At 29.8% G+C, this 19,563-nt stretch overlaps 2 protein-coding genes across 2 annotated transcripts; one reads left to right on the top strand and one right to left on the bottom strand.

The window, feature by feature from the left end:
• LOC109333809 (ethylene-responsive transcription factor 12-like) lies at positions 3,653-4,509 on the top strand. The gene has a single exon (XM_019569383.1). It carries the CDS (start codon positions 3,789-3,791, stop codon positions 4,269-4,271), a length of 483 nt encoding a protein of 160 aa, XP_019424928.1. The 5' UTR covers positions 3,653-3,788; the 3' UTR covers positions 4,272-4,509.
• Positions 17,988-18,912, bottom strand: LOC109334927 (ethylene-responsive transcription factor 4-like). Its single transcript, XM_019570940.1, has one exon. The coding sequence runs from the start codon at positions 18,838-18,840 to the stop codon at positions 18,193-18,195; it is 648 nt and encodes a 215-aa protein (XP_019426485.1). The 5' UTR covers positions 18,841-18,912; the 3' UTR covers positions 17,988-18,192.

The raw sequence follows: 19,563 nt of genomic DNA, 5'->3' as shown, positions 1-19,563 counted from the left end.
TATATATATACTGTATAAGAATTTGAAATGAGTGGAGGCTTGTAAATAATTGTTTACTATGTTAAAGTAAAAGGTCGAATAACTTTTTTTTTCAAAAAAATTAATACATAGCTATCAATATTGTAAAATTTAATCAAATTTTAGGCATATATAGTAGTTCCATGCAGCTTTTTGCAATAACTGAGACATGGATATCACAAAATAAAATTAGGTTTGCTAACAAGAATGGTAAAGATATTTACTAAATAATTAAAAAAAAATTCATATAAATTAATTCCGCTAACTTAATATAAGAACTTTTACATTCTTAACCAATGTTATTAGCAATAACTAATAAAGCAAAATAATGTTTCTTTCTTGTAAATAGATGTAATAAAGTGCAAGTATAAGTTACATAGTAATACAATTGAAGAACATATATTATATCCTATAATATGTGATATAAGCAATAATTAGTCAGAAAAATACTTAATAATTAAATTTTAACTTAAATATATTTTTTTCAATCAATAATAAGTTCATGACACATAGAATGACACTCATTATAATATAAGAGATCTGCACCCTCCAATAGAATATCATTGTAGAGTAGTAGAGACTTGAGCCTATTAGCTACGTGTCTGTCTCCCATTCATCCGAAACATCTAACAGCACAAACAAAAGGGAAGTTTAAAAAAGTTGCTGTCCTATTCATCGAAAGTGAAATCAAAACGCAAGTTTCAAAAACATATATAGAAAACTTGTATTTATATCACACACGTGTCTTCTTAATAGTACTATATTCATTATTAAATAAGAATATAGTCCAAAAATGGAACCACCCAACAATATATGGCTTTCTACTCTGCACGAGGTCAAGAATAGAATACCTTAATAAATAAATATAAGATTTTCACATGTCAGTGAACTCCTTCCTCGGATTTTATTTATCTGTATAATTACTTAAATAATTATTATTATGCAAGATTATATTAAATTTATGATTATAATATTTGTGCATTATTATTAATGTAAAGATGTATATAATGTTATTATATTATCAATTATTCATTTTAATTAAAGTAAAAGTAAAGTAATTGGGGTTCACGTGATATGTGGGCATATACACTGTGGTCAAACTCTGAATTCTGAAACCTGAATCCCTCAACTCTTGTCATTCATAAATTTCAAATTTCTTCGTTTTTCTCGTTTTCATAATTTAACTTGAAATCTGAACCCCTTTTTATTTTATTATTAACATGACATCACTAGGTGATTTTGTCTTTACTCTTTACATCACACAGTTTTGGTGCACTCTACACAATGCCCAATTTTATTAAATGTATAGCTTGTGTGTTATTTTTAATGAAAGTTTATTTTATTCAAATATGATACTAACATGTTTTTTCCTGGAATCAATTTTTCTTATGCAATTATTTGATACTTAATCCTTAAGAATTATACTATTTAGGATAACTGGCCACACGGTCTTGAGTAAAACTCTTTATAACTTTCAAGCGAATAATGATTAAATTTATGTAAATTAATAATAATAAAACAAACTAGACGATATTCAACCGGGTTGAATAGAGTTCCAGAGAACTTTATAATTGAGGAAAAACAATTTTTATAAGGTCAATTTCATTATGAGAGGACATAAGAAAGAAAATAGGATGCACAACCAATAAAACGATGTAAGCAATTCTCAGATGCATTACACCAAGTATATGAGAATGAAAACAAAACACCATCCATAACATTTTAATTTAACCTTTCCCAAGACCATACTTTTATTACATTCACAAGTCCCATAGCATCAGACAACTCGAATATGAATCATCTGTCTTAAAATGAATATGTTTTAACTAATGAATTTTCTCTAAATAATATAAATATGTTATTTTAGATTTTTAGAATTTTTCTTTTTAGTTAAATATTACTTTCTTATTAGATCGGAACAGGAAATGAAATATGAATGATGACACGTGATCTTTGTCCCACACAACCCATCCACAAAATGATATCTTTCCATATGGACCATGGTAGTCTATTCTTTTATTGTTAATTAATACTATCTCAGTATCTCCCCTCTATCACCCAATGATATTTTTACATTCTCTTCACTACATTTCATTTTGGATTTCTCCCTTTTTACACTATCCCATTGACAATGAAATGAATTATTCTGTAAGTATAAGTTTTTTCTTTATTTATTTAAGAAAATTAAAGGAAAGTTTTAATATTTTTAATATCTCATGTTATAATATGAGTCAAATATTGGAGACTAGCTCACCCCATTAACAATCATATCCCCAAGTCTCTTTTTATATCTCTTATCGTAAAAAAAGAAAAAATTGTGTGGAACAAACATGTTTTAAAAAGAAAGGGAACAAACATGTTTTTTAAAAAGTCTATTTACTTTAATAATCCAATTTTTAGATCATCTAAAAAGTTTATTAAGCATAACATGTCAATCTATTAGATATATTCAGTAATATATTATATTATACAATTATAATATAAAAATGTATACAAAAATATAATTTAATTGTTGGGGTTAGAAAAGTCTAATTAAAAATAGAAATATTAACATATTTAAATATATACATCATGATTTATTTCAAGATTATATAGTATAACAGACTTTTAAACTAGCTAACAGATCAGTCCAGATTTTTAAACATGTCAAACTTAGATTTTGAATTTTTTTCAAGCAGTCAAGCGTAAACTCCTATATGCTATATAGGTTTGACCTATTTAAAGGAAAGTCTCATCGGACCTAGTATGTTTCCACTTTGATTTTGATTTTGTTAGGAATAATTTTAAGTTTTTCAAAATTTTATGAAACCAAATTAATAAAGGGTATGTGGTGAGCACTGAAAGAAAAATAGATTAAAAAGAAGGTAGTAGTGTTTAAATTGAGAGAGAACAAAATAGAGTCAAAGAAAGCATCCCATATTGTCTTCTCAATGTGACCCAACTCCCACCTGTTCCATGCTACTCAGACACTCTTCCACGTGGGAGTCTCTGTCACTGCACCAACCCCAACCCCACTTTCTTTCCCTTCCAATCAAACTCCGACACCTCACCCCAAGTACCCTAATCACACACCCTTTCCCTTTCATTATCTCATCTCAAATTCCCATGCCACTATTCTCACAATTCACTTACCCCTTTTCTCTATCTATATATATCTCACAACCCAAAAAACAAAACAATGATTATAAATAAGGAAGATGATATATCATTCTACTAAATTTTTTGATTAATTTTTCTACTCATAAAAATAACATATATTATAAGTGATATTTTATTTAGTAAAGATTGATTTACAAATGATATATGTACTTGAAGAATGATATAATAGGAGAATATAACATTTTATTATCTACAAGTCATATTTAAAGAGTTATATGTACTTAAAGAGTTAAAATATATGCTGAGATATATATAAGTTTATATGTTATCATTTTATTATCTACAAGTCATATTTAATATTATATTGACCTTTTAAAAAATATTATAATAAATGATGGATAATATAATAACGGTGACAATACATCGATATTAGATTCAAACCCAAATATCTACGCTCAGCTACACCTTCAGAGCATCAATAGGGCTTACGTCATTCACGGCGCCCCCTGAGGCGGCTCTCATAACTGGGCCCCACCATGTTTCAATATCTTCCATCACTTGTTCTCAGCCATCAGATGAAAGAAACGAAACCATGATGAAAATCAACGTCTTATATGAAAAGCATGCATTTATATTTCTTCACTTCCATTCATTAACTTGTGTGAGATGTTATGTTGATGGCTTCATCTTCTTCTACATCACGTGAGGGACACTACAGAGGAGTTAGAAAGAGACCATGGGGTCGCTACGCTGCTGAGATACGCGATCCTTGGAAGAAGACACGTGTTTGGTTAGGAACCTTTGATACTCCTCAAGAAGCTGCACTTGCTTACGACGGCGCCGCTCGTTCCCTCCGTGGTGCTAAGGCCAAGACCAACTTTCCTCCGCCACCGTTACCCCCTCCTGGACTCTGCCTTGACCTTAACGTTCCTTCATCTGTAGTTCATTCTCGTGCACCTTTTCTCACTGATTTTCTTCATACCGGTGTTGATCCCTTACCTTTTCTTCCTCCGCCGCCGCCGCTTCACCACCACAGGGTTGCTGTTGGTGGCGGAACCCAGCTTGGTGAGAGTTCAGAGACGGCGTCGTATATGGGACTCGTTCGACGTGGCATACCCATTGATCTGAATGAACCTCCACCGTTTTGGCTTTGAAGAATGAACAATGTTAGTGCAACGTGAAGTCATGAGATGTTTTTGTTTTGTACTGTTTGACGGCGTCGTTTTTCACTCCGTCGTGTCTCTAATTAATATCTACCCTTTTTAACCTACTTATGATGCTTATGTTTTATTTAGCGTTACTCATTATCATTGTATTATCAGGGAGCTAATATTGGAGTACCTATGTGTTGGTCTTATCTAACCTTAGAAAAATTTAAAAACATTGTATATACGTTATCTTTTCAATATATTCACCCTCTTATTTAGGCTATACTTGTATACATACTTCCATAATTCATTATGTACTCATAGTTTTAATGCATTATTATACAACATCTAATCATTCATGTTTTGTCATTTTTGAAATAATTGTTATGTAATGTTTCACATACAACAAAATCTTATGTGTCGTTTTGGGAAATGTTGAGTGGCGTGGTATCACAACTGTTGATGCCGCTTTGGACCACCTTTGAGAAACAAAGACATGAGTTGCCGCGAGTGGTTTACACGCGATTGGATGGAGAAGGGTTATTTTACTTGGGGTTTTGAGAAGCGAGCGTGTGGGAATGAGCATGATGATGCACTTCTTTTCTTGTCAGAGATATGATTCTTTCATTTTAGCAGCGTATGGTAATGGTAATGGTAATTTCAACCTAGCTTAGACCCACTTGCTATACTAGGTGCGTGATCCGTTTTGCACTTTACTACTTACCATTAAAATATACTACAACCAACATCTTTTATTGTTTCGGTATTTAGGTGGGGTGGGTTTGTTCATGAGTTTTACTCTTGTTGTTCCATATTTAATTTTTGGATATATAAAGTGATGCACATAATTTGACAAAAGTAATATCACTTAATGCATATTAAAAATGAGGAATAAAAACAAGTTTATAATCAGAAAGTGGAATATAGAATGTTAAAAAAATGGAATAGTAAGTTAAAACATTGGGAAAATCCTAAACATTATTTGGTCTTTGCTTTACTTAGGTTTCTCTTCCTCTGTCCAACCAAGTGACACAAAGTAATATTGTGTTTTCATGACTTTTCTATTTAATTGAATAACATATTTTAATTACATTCTTTGCCACTTCTCCTTTTTATTTATAATTCATTTACTTAATATATAATTATTGACCACGATAAAAAATGCAAAAAGAAACTAGTAGTGGCAATTGGCAAAACATTTATTAATATAGTACAACTATTAGACTGTAACGAAGATTTTATTGCATAAAATTATTTAGGCTTTGGTATGTGTCCTATGAATATTTCTTCTCCACTCATAATTATTTTCAAATGAACATACGCTTACAAAATAAACATATACTTCCCTGTTTTTTTATGTGAACCTCTCAGCTTTCTTTACCAATCATTCTTGTATGTGACTCAATCAATTTGCGGAATTTAAATTGTTTATGAACTTTTATATTTGTGTCACTAATTTATGATAAATATGAGATTAAAAGTATATAAATGTGTACGGTTTAATGTAAGACACAATTTGTACATATCTTTGTATTTTTATTTTTATATTTAGATAAAAGAAAATGTATAACTCGCATAAGCAAAGTAACTTGATAAGCTAAGGAAGTTCGCCATAAGAATGATCATTGATAAGAACTAAAGGTACAGTACTACACCAATAATGATAAGCCTATAACGCCACAACGGGGATCGTTGATAAATTCTAAGTGTTAGAGCAACGATCAACTAATAAGGATTTAAACCAAACAAATTTATTTCTCAATGTAAGTCGATGTCTAATCGTGCGCATAAGACATAAAGGTTGTCTTAGTTCATTGATTCCCTAAAAGGAAATAATAGCTAATAGTCTTACAAGTCAAGAATCGCCATAACTTCAGAATTTGAAACGAAACTCATGAATATCTTTATAACTTCAAATAAGACAACTAGTTATATCTTCCTTTAATTTTTATCCTCGCAACCAAACTTGACTTATATGCCAATGTCCAGATTCCTATATGGAATATGGTAATTTTATGTATTTTAATTTTTTATCATCTACCTTGATTATATTCGGATATCCTCTGCATTTAGTAAGTCACAATTCTTTGTAATTGAATTGAAGCATTCCCTTTCTTAAAAAAAATAGTTACCACACGACATGGTCTCTTTTCCACAAGAAGCAACCACCGGTAAGAATTACAAAGATTTTATTAAAAATAACTTAATCATATAAGACTCCACCTTATTAAATGGAACTGAAAAATGTTCCCATTTGGCTCACATCAGTTTTTTGCTTACCACTTCTTTTGAATCAAATTGACACGAGGAAAAGAAACGTATACTTTACTGAAGTGAAAAGATTTCTTGAAGTGACAGATAAGCTGTCAGATTTTATTTATTAATCTTTTATTTAACTTTTCAGAATTCTCCTTTTGCCTTGTTAGTTATTATTGCCAAACAGTGATAACTAAAAGTTTGGAAATGGTCCTCACACTGTTACACCAATTGTCTATTCTCTCTCACTATTTTTAATTATTTATATAATTCTACTGTTATGTTAAATATACATACACGTAAATACATAATATTTTATTTGTATGTATAGTTGTTGTCATGTTTTACATTTTAAAGTTGATTTTTATGTAAGTTTGTGTGTTAATAAATCAAATGAGATATATATTCAAGCTAGCATGTTGGTGGAACTTTAAGAATATCATTAATTAAATTCTGAGATCATATTATCATAAAAAAGGAGATAAATTTGCAGGTAGTTGTTGATTATGGTGTTAAACACAATTAAATAATTAATTTTGAATAAATTATAAAATTATTGGTTTCTAAGGGTATAGTAATTTCTTGTAGCCAGCTGCACACAACATAAATAAGATTAGTTTTTAGGTGAAGTAATGCGTTACCATTAAAGAAATATGACACATGTACCTCTATATCTGGTGGTGTAAAATGGGAAAAAAAAAGTTTGGGTATCATCATTAATCAATGACTTAATATTGTACACTACTACTATACTTAAACAATAAAAAGTATTTAAGTATGAAATTAAGTAGGTAACTATATACTTAAACAATAAAAAGTATTTAAGTATGAAATTAAGTAGGTAACTATATATATATATATATATAGGTAGCGTTATCTTATTATTGTGTATTGTATTAAAGGGAGTAAACATCACATGGTCAGATTAGATTTTGCCTTAAACAAGCCGAACCTATATAACATATAGGAGTTTGAGCCTAACATGTTAATCTGTTTAAAAAAATTCAAGCTTAGGTTTGACCTGTTTAAATGTTTGACATGACCTATTAGCATCTTTAAAGGCATATTATACTATATTATCTTGAAATAGATCAATATGTTATATTTAAATGTGTTAATATGTCTACTTTTAACCAGACTCTTATAATCCTAAAAATTAAATTATATTTTTGTATGCATTTATATATTAAAATTACATATATATTAAAATTATATAATAGGAACAATATTACATAATATAACTAAATACATCAGCTTGTTAGGTTTAATATGTCTTTTGAATGACATAAAGTCTAACCTGATAAACTAAATATGCTTTTCAAAAAAGTCAGGGTCTGACCTAACCTAACTTATTATAGACAGATAATAGGACCCTGGTATACTGCATGACATGTTTTTACCCCTAGGGGCACTAAAACCCAATTGTCAAAAAAGTATTATAGCACACAGTTGAGTGACAAAAGGACGCAAGGCTGCAAAAGTGTTAAACCACCCCACCACCTGTAATACACGCCAACCCTATCTCTCCTTTCACAGTTCAACAAAACTGTTACTCTTTCTTTGTCAAATTAAATTTAGATTAAATATCTCCTCCTCAAATTATTTTCTATAAAATCAAAGCTGGATAAATATTACACTAAAATAAGAAAGAGAGCGTTGGTATATGGTCCTGCCTTCGTCATTGTCACTGTTGAATTTAATTTTCTTTTCTTTTATAAATGTTGTCACTATTGTTTTGTGGTACCTTAGGTGGCGCCGTTCGCCGACATCATTACCCATTGACTGCGACGGCGCACCATGTCGTTTTGAACATTCATTGGTTTAAGGACCATTTTGTGAACCACCGCCGTTCTTTTTGAAATCTATTATTTTACTAAAAAGAATTATTAATTGATTACTACTAAAGATTATTATATCCTCGTACTAAATCCTCATATTAATCATCCTATCATAAAAAGTGATACATAACATTTGTAATCCAATCATTAATAATTAAAATATCTTATTATGACATATATCATCTTATTATGAGTAGGAGAATATAATAAGAAGATATATCATTTTCTATATTTTAATCAATAGATGTATGGCTACTTGGATGATGCACCATCATGATTATTTTGATGTATGTGCGTTATGTAATGTCATATCGTGTTGATGATAATAGTGGGGATGGCTTAGTTGACTGGGCCCACATGGAATGCACCAGATGGACTAAGATTTTGATACCTCGTTCTCAGACCCAATTGATAAGGATGTTTGTCTTTTGATTTTAATTTATTTATTTATTTATATGATAATATATAATTGGTTCAGAATAATAAATAAGACATTGAAAATATGTAATCCTATTTGCACTATGGGTCAACATATATTGTATTATAAAAGTGTGTAATTTAATGTGACACTTCCTCTAATTAGTTAGAAAACATATATTTAAGTTTAAAATTTAATAATAAAATATTTTGCTAACCGGTCAATAAAAATGACACATAACTTATTGTTTGTGACAGAAAATGTGCTACCAGAACCATATAGAGTGGATTTCTAGGATTGGAAAAAGTGTCCTAGGAAAATAAATAACATTTGGAATGATTTGAATTGGTTATCTATACTATTAATAAAGGAAAAATACAAAATAACCACCTATCATGGTGTAATTTGTGTTTTTCTATTTTGTACTCAATATCTTTTTATTTCTATTAAAAACCAATATAATATTATTTTCTTATTATCTTCTTATTTTAAAAGTGTATTTAAAATATTGAATATTAGACCAATTGAATAAATTCAACCGTAAATTTAGCGCAAACAATTATATTTGAATTTACAAAATACAAACTATACATTACAAACGATAGGAAAGCGGGTTGACAGGCACGACAGTGCATGTTAATACGCTAGTATTCATAATTAGAATAATATAAAATGTATACACTAACAAGGTAAAAAGTTATACACATACATTGTGAGGTGGCATACAACTTTTACTCTAATTAGAATCTGTTCATGTATATATTTGATAAGTGTCGTTCTAATCTAAATCAATTTGATTTTTAAAGTTGGTAAAAAAAAACTAATTGGTTGATATTGTACAATCTAACACCAACCAAACAAATTCTCTATATTAACAGGAGACTAGACAATATAATAAAATATACCTCTAGTTTAAATAAAATTAACAATTTGAAGTTTTGAAATTTATCACCCCCTTGTATTTTCTTCATATTTTACACCTTCATCTAGAATCTCAATAACTCAAGTATTCAAGCCTATCTTACTAATTGTTCCAATTTAAATCAAATTCCAAATTTGTCTATAGATGATATTCAATTCTAATACCAATAAGTCTTAATTTTTTATAGCATAACTTGGTTGCACTTACCTAATAAATAGTTTAATCAAGATATGACGAAAAATTCAATAAAATCAAATGTGACAAACACCTTCCTATAATTAAACACCCACTATAATGGGCTTATCTTTCTTTTATCATAAAGTATGAGAAAGCGTCTCTGTCGGCTGGTGGGAGGCTGTGTCTGGTTGATATAAATATATATAAATTTTGAAACAATTTTCAACTCACAGATTCTGTGGTCCTAGGACCCAATTTTTCAAGATTTGCAAACATGAATGGATTCCAACGTTGCTTAACTAAAGGACTAACTGGTTAGATTTCGGAATGAATATTAACAGTCTAAAATAAAATACTTTTTCCCTTTTCCAAGTCTCTTTTTTTGTATAAGCGATTACACAAACTCATTTTACGAGTAAATAATTAATACTTTTTGGATATGTAATTGTTCTTTTCAATAAATATCAGTCACATAAATCAAAATCATGACATTTTTAGTATACCTTAGGATCTAGTAGGATTTTATACCATTAGAACAACATATTGTTAGTACTTAAAAGGTTGATTAATTTGTTTTTATTCTTTATTTGTTTTTTTATTGATAATGACAATACATACTAATTTATTTTCACAATTTTTTAAAACTTCTATAAAATAAATGCTGAAAATAAGTTTTTAAGATTATAAATAAATAGCATTGGCATTAAAATAGTCCTAAATTCACCAAAATGTCAAGGCTAATGAATGACTTTTATAAATAAAAAAGTATATAAGTTATAGAGCGATGGGCCAAATAGATTAGGCAAAAAATGACTGAAATTAAAAGTGTCATAAAAAAATCAACCTAAGCTCCCTTTATATGACCTAATGGATTGAACCCATTTACACTCTGCTTTGCAACATTATTTTCTTCCTCTCACATGCAATTTTGTTCTGATTAAGCTGGAGTTCATTCTATTACAAAGGTATTTATAGCTTTATATATCATATTTGTATATATAAAATGGCTGGCTCTATTTTTCACAGGCATGTTTATTTCAACTTGAAGGGTGAGAAGCATAACATGATTATTGCTCGATATAGTGATTCATGTGATGAACTACTTACTCCATAATTTTTTATTGTTATTTTACCATAAGAAAAATAAAGAGGGGACCATTTATGTGTTTGCCAATTGCCATATCCCATTACCTTATATACAAAAGTTTTTTGTTTGATGGGAAACTTGCATAACATGGTAGGTTTTGTCTCATTAAGTCATGAATATATAGTTAAGAAGACATTCCTCAATGGTCCAATGAACTTATCATTCAGATTTGTTTAGAGTTATATGATGAATGATTAATTCCTCCTTTATTGCATCTTCTTTCCTAATTGTTTATTGCTCCTGCTTTTTTGGCCTTTTTCTTAATAAATGATAGATTGAACAAATTGAAATATCTTTTCCTTATTAAATATACAAACCGATTTTCTCCAATATAAGCATGCTACATAAAAAAGCTACCCAATATTCACTTTTGTAAAATGATTATTTAAATGTTGAAGCTATAGATCAATCACTCATAATTAGCATAACTCAACTTGAAAAATATGTAAATTAGAATATTTCTCAACTATGTACCTTGCCCTTCCTTATGTGGGGTCATTTACTTATAAATTGGGTGTAATATTATATATGGCATGATTTATTTCTTTAAAGTCGTGGCCCCTAAAGCCTTAATTAATAGACCCACCTCCGCAAGCCCATGCTCTTATTGATTAGATTAATATGTAAGAAAGATTGAACTCCATGCTTCTGTCTTAATTATAAGTCATGGTAAAGGATTAATTTACTATCTCCATAATTGATGAACTACTTTCTAGTATTATTGGACTGTCCATGTGGCAATTGGTTGCTTATATTTAAATCTTCGAGAGTGAAAATAAAAAAATAATAAAGTAACATTATAGCCACTCCAAAATGGGGAGCTACAATAAGGGCAATATTTCATTTCATGACAAACATTCCAAGTAGTGCTTGCAATAATTCAATAGATGATTAAGTCTTGGTTGTTATTGTCAAAAATCCTTAAAATTTAAATTTGTTACATCATGAGTACACCACTAATAAATTTTCCAACCAATAATCCAAACATAAAAATCATTTAAATAAAATAATATACAATATCGTTTAAGAATCAATAATTATTAAATATGAATATCCCTATATGCATGGCCATGTAACTGGTATATTACTAACTTTGTAGGCACCAAAGCTCATACGAAACCTGAACTTTAGCCACACCTAACTACGGCTATTATTCATTTTCTTTTGAATTCACACAGTCTTTTTATATCTCTTGTGTCCAATACAAAAAAGGGACCGAACCATGTGCAGCACCATGACATTAGGTCCCACATATGATTTATGATTTTCTACGCAAAATCGCCGGCGTTGTTGTCTGTCTCTGTCCGACACGTCACCTTGTCTCACTCAGCTACCCTTCTTTCGTTTTTCTTTTCCTTTTCTTTCTCTTCGCTGCACTCAACTTTTCCAATCATTTTATTATTACTACCACTATTCATTCTTCTATCATCCATATGCGTAGCATTTCCTCATCACTATGCTCTACTTGGAGTAAAATATCATTTAAAGATTGAAAAAAAATCGCTCGTGGGACACAACTTTTATTATTAAAAAATCAAATAAATAAATTATATTGATTACAATAATCGGTCCCTATGATATTCGGTTTTTTGTTTTGGATAACAAAATCCTCACTTATTTTTGAACTCAGAACCCAAACATGCTATTTATCAATAGTTTTTAGTAAAAAAGAAGTTGTTGACAGTTGTTCTAATACAAAATAACAAGCACAACACTATTAATACAAAAATCAGTGCTGAAAACAAAAGTGATAGGTTACAATATAGTGATGAAAAATGCAAAAGAAAACACTGAAGTTAGAGAAGGGGTGGGAGTAGGAGGAAGGGGCCAACCGAAAGCTATTGAAGAGGGAAAAGGATGATCTATCCCAAGATATTATTGTCCTCATATACCAAATTAATCAAATTTCATAAAATAATGTACAAATATTAATTTATGTTGTTATAATTTTTACTTTTAATTAAATAAGATTTTCTGATTGTATGGACACACTAAATTGAACAATAAATCAAACACTTGAACCCAATCGAGATGCAGGCGAAGAGATATTACATTAGACGTTGAAGTGGGTCCCACAGATGTTCCCTTGCATAATAACACTTGCAATCTAGATGGGTTCCGCAATCTGCACCATTATGGCCACATTCAACATTATCTATTATCAATATCTCTATTCCTATTTTACTTGATCTCCTTATCTAATTTAATTAAAATATATATCAATACTATATATAAACTTAAAACTTGAAATAACTTTCCTTATAGTGTAATTTTCATTTCCTTTATTGTCCTTAACATTATTTAATTTTTACAAAAAAACTATATAATCCTAAACAACTCCCACCAATATATTAATTAACCACATATCTCACCTTAAATTTAACATTATCATAAACACAAAAGTATAATATAAAATACACCGAACACAAAAAATACATTTTAATTCAAAAAACGAAATATATAAAAATTGAATATGTAGTATCACAAAGTATTCACCGACTGGCACGAAATGCCTGTATACACTAGTTATAATAATATAATTTAATATTTTTATATTATTTTACGAAGTTTAATTAACTAAATACAAGAATACATGATTATCTTTGTTCTTTGTCTACTCCAAGCAGCCGCCCTCATTCATTATTCTCTTTAGTGCTCCATGGGTTGAATGAAGTTTTGTGTTCTCTTATTATATAGATAGATAATAGAAATCATCTACTCTCTCACTCTTCTTCTCCCATTTTATTCTCTCACTCTTCCTCTCCTATTTTTCTTCACATGAGACAAGGAAAAAATTTGATAGATTACACTTCATTTTTTACTATCTCTTTTTACACTCTCTTTTCAACTAAATCAAAGAAAAATAATTTTTCTCTTAAACTTCTCTCCTTTCATTATGTTTCTTGTCTACCAATTGAAGACTACTAATATGAATATGAATAAGGATTTGTTTTCCTAAATCTTATTATTTATTAAATAAAATATGTTATATCAATTAGAAAAATTAAACATATACTATTTTTTCTCTTTTTATTTAATTATGATTGATGTAGTACACAAAATTTGGGACATAATGAGATCTACTTTATGGTAATACACCATTTAGACTTGTGTAAGAGCACCCACAATGGTAATAAAAAATCGTTCGTAGCAAAATAATCATGTTCTTCATCCAAGTTCATCATCGAAAATGAGTTGTTATTGTTCTTATTTCGCAACGGTAAGCTAAATAAACATCATTCTTAAAGTTGGGAATCAACATTAAAAATAGAAAAAATTATTATAAGAAAGAAATATAAATATGAAGTAGGTTTGTGGGACTCGATTAAGAACAAAAATAAAATTGCACCATTAAAAATGATTTTGGTTTGAGTTGTTTATATTGTTGGAAAGTGTAAATAACTACAAAATAATCAGTATGACCTATTTAAAAAAAAAAAAAAAAATAGTACCATTATGATGCTCTAAGTCACCAAATTTATTCATATTTGAATTTGTCCCTATTTTGCATCTGTATGAATACACAATGGGTTAGGTACCACTTATTTTTGAGTACTTAGAGAATTTGGAAATGAAGAAATTCAATAAATATTAAAACTAATTACAAAATATTGATGTAATTTTGAATCTGTTTCCATGGAACCTATATGTTACTCTAGGCAATTAAATGAAGGGGAAAAAATACAAAACATGATTTAAGTATACATATATAACTATATGTAAGTTTAAATACAATTAGTTTTACTCAAACAAACATAATTTTTTTTACTACTTCAAAATTAGTATGCAAAATTTAATTATCAATAATTATTTGATGCACATAACATAACATCCAGTTAACAATATAATAGCACCAATAAATATTGATTTAGTGGTGTAATACTTCACAATAATTCGATTTTTATGAGCGACTTTTATTGGAAGGCGTATCCACGAATCCTGAAAAAGATTAGTTCCTTACTGCAAAGGGTAAGGGAATACATTTGGTTATAAAAAAAAATTACTAACAAAACATTAGTATAATGATATAAAGCTCTACTGAGATATCCTTAGTAGTACCAAAAACATATAACAACAAAGTTATGATTAAAATGATATGACAATTATATTAAGGCACATAGGGATTTAGTACCAAAATTAGTGTTACTTGAATAATTAAAGTTGACAATATTTATATTGGATTAAATTATGTGGGGCATAAATGATAAATCAACATAATCTAATTGCGAAAGAAAAATAGAATAATGGCAAAAACTCCCCAACAAATTAGTCTATACTTTTTTCTGCTCATAAAGGTATTTTCTTTTTATAAGATATATATGAATATATTATGTTTCACAAGGTGGTAATTGAATCGTTAGAATTTTACAAGTTGTGTGTTATTTTCGTATGAATAAAAAAGTTGTAGACTAATTTACTATAAAAATATAATTGTTTTCATTAAAATATTTTATGTGAGCCAAATGGTCATCACATTATTGAGTTGTATTTAATAAAGTGGGAGTCTTTTGTCTTACATATAGTTTAAGTTATTTTTATTATTTTAATAAGTCTTTGTAATTTTTATGAGTTGTTGCTTCTTGGGAGTAAGGCATGAAATTATTTCTTTTCGTAAGAGATCGAGTTGTGTAGTAACTTCCTTTCTAAGATGATGCATGATTCAATTCAATTACAACGGATTATGACTTGTCAAATGAAAAGCAAACTTATATACAGTTAAGGTAGGTGGTAAGAAATTACAATACATGAAATTACCACCTCCCTACATGGATTTTGCATGTAACTTGCCTCCAGGAGATTCAATGAATCTGGACATAGGCATATAAGCCAAGTTTGGTTGCAAGGATAAAAAAATAAAGGAAGATATGACTAGTAGCCTTATTTTGAGTCATTGAGATGTTCGTGGGATTCATTTTAAATCTAGAAGTTATGGTGATTTTTGCCTTGTGAAACCATTGGCTATTATTTTCTTTTGGGGAATCAATGAACCAAGACAACCTTAGGTCTTATGCGCAAAAATTAGACATGTTTAATGTTTTAATTTTGTAGCTTATTTTGTGAAGCCATATTGGCTAGCCACAACCATATATGTTTTAATTTTGTTTGGATTAAATCCTTGTTAGTTGAGTTTTGCTCCTAAACTTAAAACTTATCAAGAATTTCTTTTTGTGGCATTCATAGACTTATCACTATTAGTGTGATGCCTTACCTTTAATTCTTATCAAGATCCTTCCTTGTGACGAACCTCATTGACTTATCAAACTACTTTGCTTGTGGTGTCTTTCCCCTTCATCCTTATCCAGTTTCTTTTATCCAAACATTAATATACATTTCATCTCATATTTATTATAAAACCGTGACACAAATATACAAGATTCATAAACAATTTATATTCCGCAGTTAATTGAGTTTCAGACAAGAACCGATCGGCAAAAAAAAAAAACCACTCTTAGTAGTTCACATCAATATTCATATCAAAATGTACCAATCTCACCTATTAGAATATTCTGGAAAAGAAAATATAATATTCAACTATCAACTTACATGCCCGTAATTAAAAAAATAATTATCTTTAGCTATTGAATTCGAATGCTAAAAGAAGCATTTCATACCATCTTATTCTGTATTAGTTATTTTGGGAGAAAGGATTTCATATGATGCTTTCATATTTTGTATAAATTCGAGTGCATGTACTGTGTTATGGTTCACTCTCTAGTTAAGACAAATAAATTACTGAATTTCTTGTTGTGATGGGCCTGCCTAATTCACTTGAGGGAACCCGTCAACAAACGAATTATGCATTATAATCACAAAATGCCGAAACAATGACTAAAAAAATATCACTATGCTAAATATTCCAAGGATACATACGTCTCTTCATTAATTATACAAAATTGTATATGGGTTGTAACATTTGAAGCACTCCTTAGACTATGACTTAGTCCACACATAGAACCACATTCAACCAAGAAAAATCAAAGTGAAAAAAAGATGGAAAAATTTGTATTTCCTATGTCAAAAATTGCATCTCATCATTCTTTTGTATTATTATTATTTTAAGAGATACTAATGATTAACATAAATAATAAATGATAGAATAACAATGTAAAACTTATGAATAAATATTTTTGGGTTACTCTATGAATATATAACTAATCCTTCATGGGTATTATAAAAAATATTTCTTTTTTCTATAAGAAAATAACTAATCCTATATGGATATCCCTATCCACAATTATTACTCTTAGGAGTCAAATTTGGTTTTAATAACATCTAACAAAACCTTAGACTAATAAATCAACACATTAAATAACAATTAACATATAGATGAATAATTTGATTTCTTATCAATTATTTCTTTTAGAAAAATTATATATTATTATACAAATCTTTCTATTAATAAGAATATAACATATATCACAAAATTATAAATTAATGTCTTCTCAATATCATGATTTATCCTCATGTTATCATTATTTCTATAAGAAAGTGATATTTAGAAATTAGAATGTAAGGAGGTGCGAAAGTGGCGGCCACCTGTCCCCTAGTTATTATAATAGCACATCTGTTATTCCACATTTTGTGTCATTCCATGTATTATATACTTGTGATTAATCAAAAAATACATAATAATTAAATTTTAACTTAAATATATTTTTTCCGACCAACCACATGAAGTGACAAAAAATGTAAAAGTGTATCCGGGTGTATCCGGTTATTATACCCAGCACAGCAATGGTAAGTAACCAAAATTGAAGAGAGCCACCTTTCACGTGATTCTCAAAATCAATCATACACCTCCCACTACCCAACACCAATTACGTTCCTATCCATTACGCTTTCACACCTAACTCATCATTTTTATTCAAATTACTTGTATGGAGTCACTCATATACATCCAAACTTTCCGTTTTCATTTCATTTTATAACCAAAATTTACCTGCAGATCTTATAACATTACAACTGAAATATAGTAACTACGTACTTTAGAATTATAAAAGAAAACTGGACAACAGTTTCGTAATTTTGTAACAACATATTGAAACCGGTGGTTCCTCTGTCGCAAAAAAAAATTACTGGGAAACAATGACGATGATGTTTTCTTAATCCTGAAAAATAATTATAATTAAAATTAAAAACTCGAGGTTCAGATTTGGAATTAAATCGTTCTAAGCTTCGTATTCCTGTGGAGGAAGTTGGTTAAGGTCAATATCAAAAACTCTTGCAGATTTCAGATCACGCTCATCGTGGTTCAGATCGATAACAGAGGACGAATCTGAATTGCTTTGTGTCCCTGATGCCACGTGGAACTCACTCGCCGCCACCATATTATTATAATTGAACCTGGAACCGACCAAACCACCTCGTAGGACCGCATCGAAGAACAAAACCTTGTTCTCCGCCGGCACGGCGGTGAGCTGGTGGTGGAAGGGGAAGGTGACGGCGGAAGGGGCGAAGTTAAGGTCCAACGGTGAGGAACCAGAGACAACAAGAAGCGGCGATTCATGATCGCGATCACGGTCGCGGCTGGAGGACTCGACGGTGCTGCTTTGGCTAGGGGTGTTGAGATTGTCGGAAACGGAAGGGAGAGGGAAGTTTGTTTTGGCTTTAGGACCACGGAAGTCACGTGCGGCGGCGTCGTAGGCTCGTGCCGCTTCTTCCGCCGTGTCGAAGGTGCCAAGCCAGACACGGGTTTTCTTGGTTGGATCTCTGATCTCAGCCGCATATTTTCCCCAAGGCCTCTTTCTCACTCCACGAAAATGCAACTCCTTCACATCCTTGCCGTTCACATTAACTCTACCCGTTTTCGGTGCCATTTTAATAATAATAAAATTATTGAAATTGATGCATATTTCTTATGTAATAAGGGGAGAGGAGTGGGTGTTATATAGGTGAGAAGAGGCATGGATGATGTATCATCAACCAACTCACAATTGTATGAGAGAGAATAACAGTCAACGAGCAATAGTAACTTGACTCATATATTGTATAAGATCTATATGTGAATGGTTACACCAACAAAATATTGATATAGTTATATAAGGTTTTGTTAGATTAATATAATGATCAAAAAGTAAAGGTAAATAGCTCAATTTATGTGAACGATATTTGTTGAGAAATGATCATATTTTTAAGTTAATTAATTTCTTACTCATAAGATATGAAAAAATACTTTTACTAGTACAAAAAAAATAGAATTCAATCCTATTAGATATTTGAGAGTCCAAAGTCACCAAAAATATATTGTCCAATTTAATATTATTTTTAAATTAAGTAAACAATAAATTCAAAAAATAATCTTCCCAATATAAGATCTCATTTCAATAACCAATAGGCGTTGGTTCAAGTAGTACATGTTTGATTCCACTTAAACAATGTCTCGGATTCGAGTCTTGTGGATGAAAAAAGTGTTTGTTGGAAGAGTTAGCCTCACATACCTGCGGACATTCCTGGCTTGGACATGATTGCCTCCGGTACGATGATATGTGGGAAATCAAAAAATTCTAATTTCAAGATAAATTATCACATCTTGTGGACTA

Source organism: Lupinus angustifolius, chromosome LG19 (genome assembly GCF_001865875.1).
Source record: "Lupinus angustifolius cultivar Tanjil chromosome LG19, LupAngTanjil_v1.0, whole genome shotgun sequence".
Classification (NCBI taxonomy): Eukaryota; Viridiplantae; Streptophyta; class Magnoliopsida; order Fabales; family Fabaceae; genus Lupinus; species Lupinus angustifolius.
The sequence above is the reverse complement of the archived record's forward strand: the minus strand, read 5'-3'. Positions and strand labels throughout refer to the sequence as shown.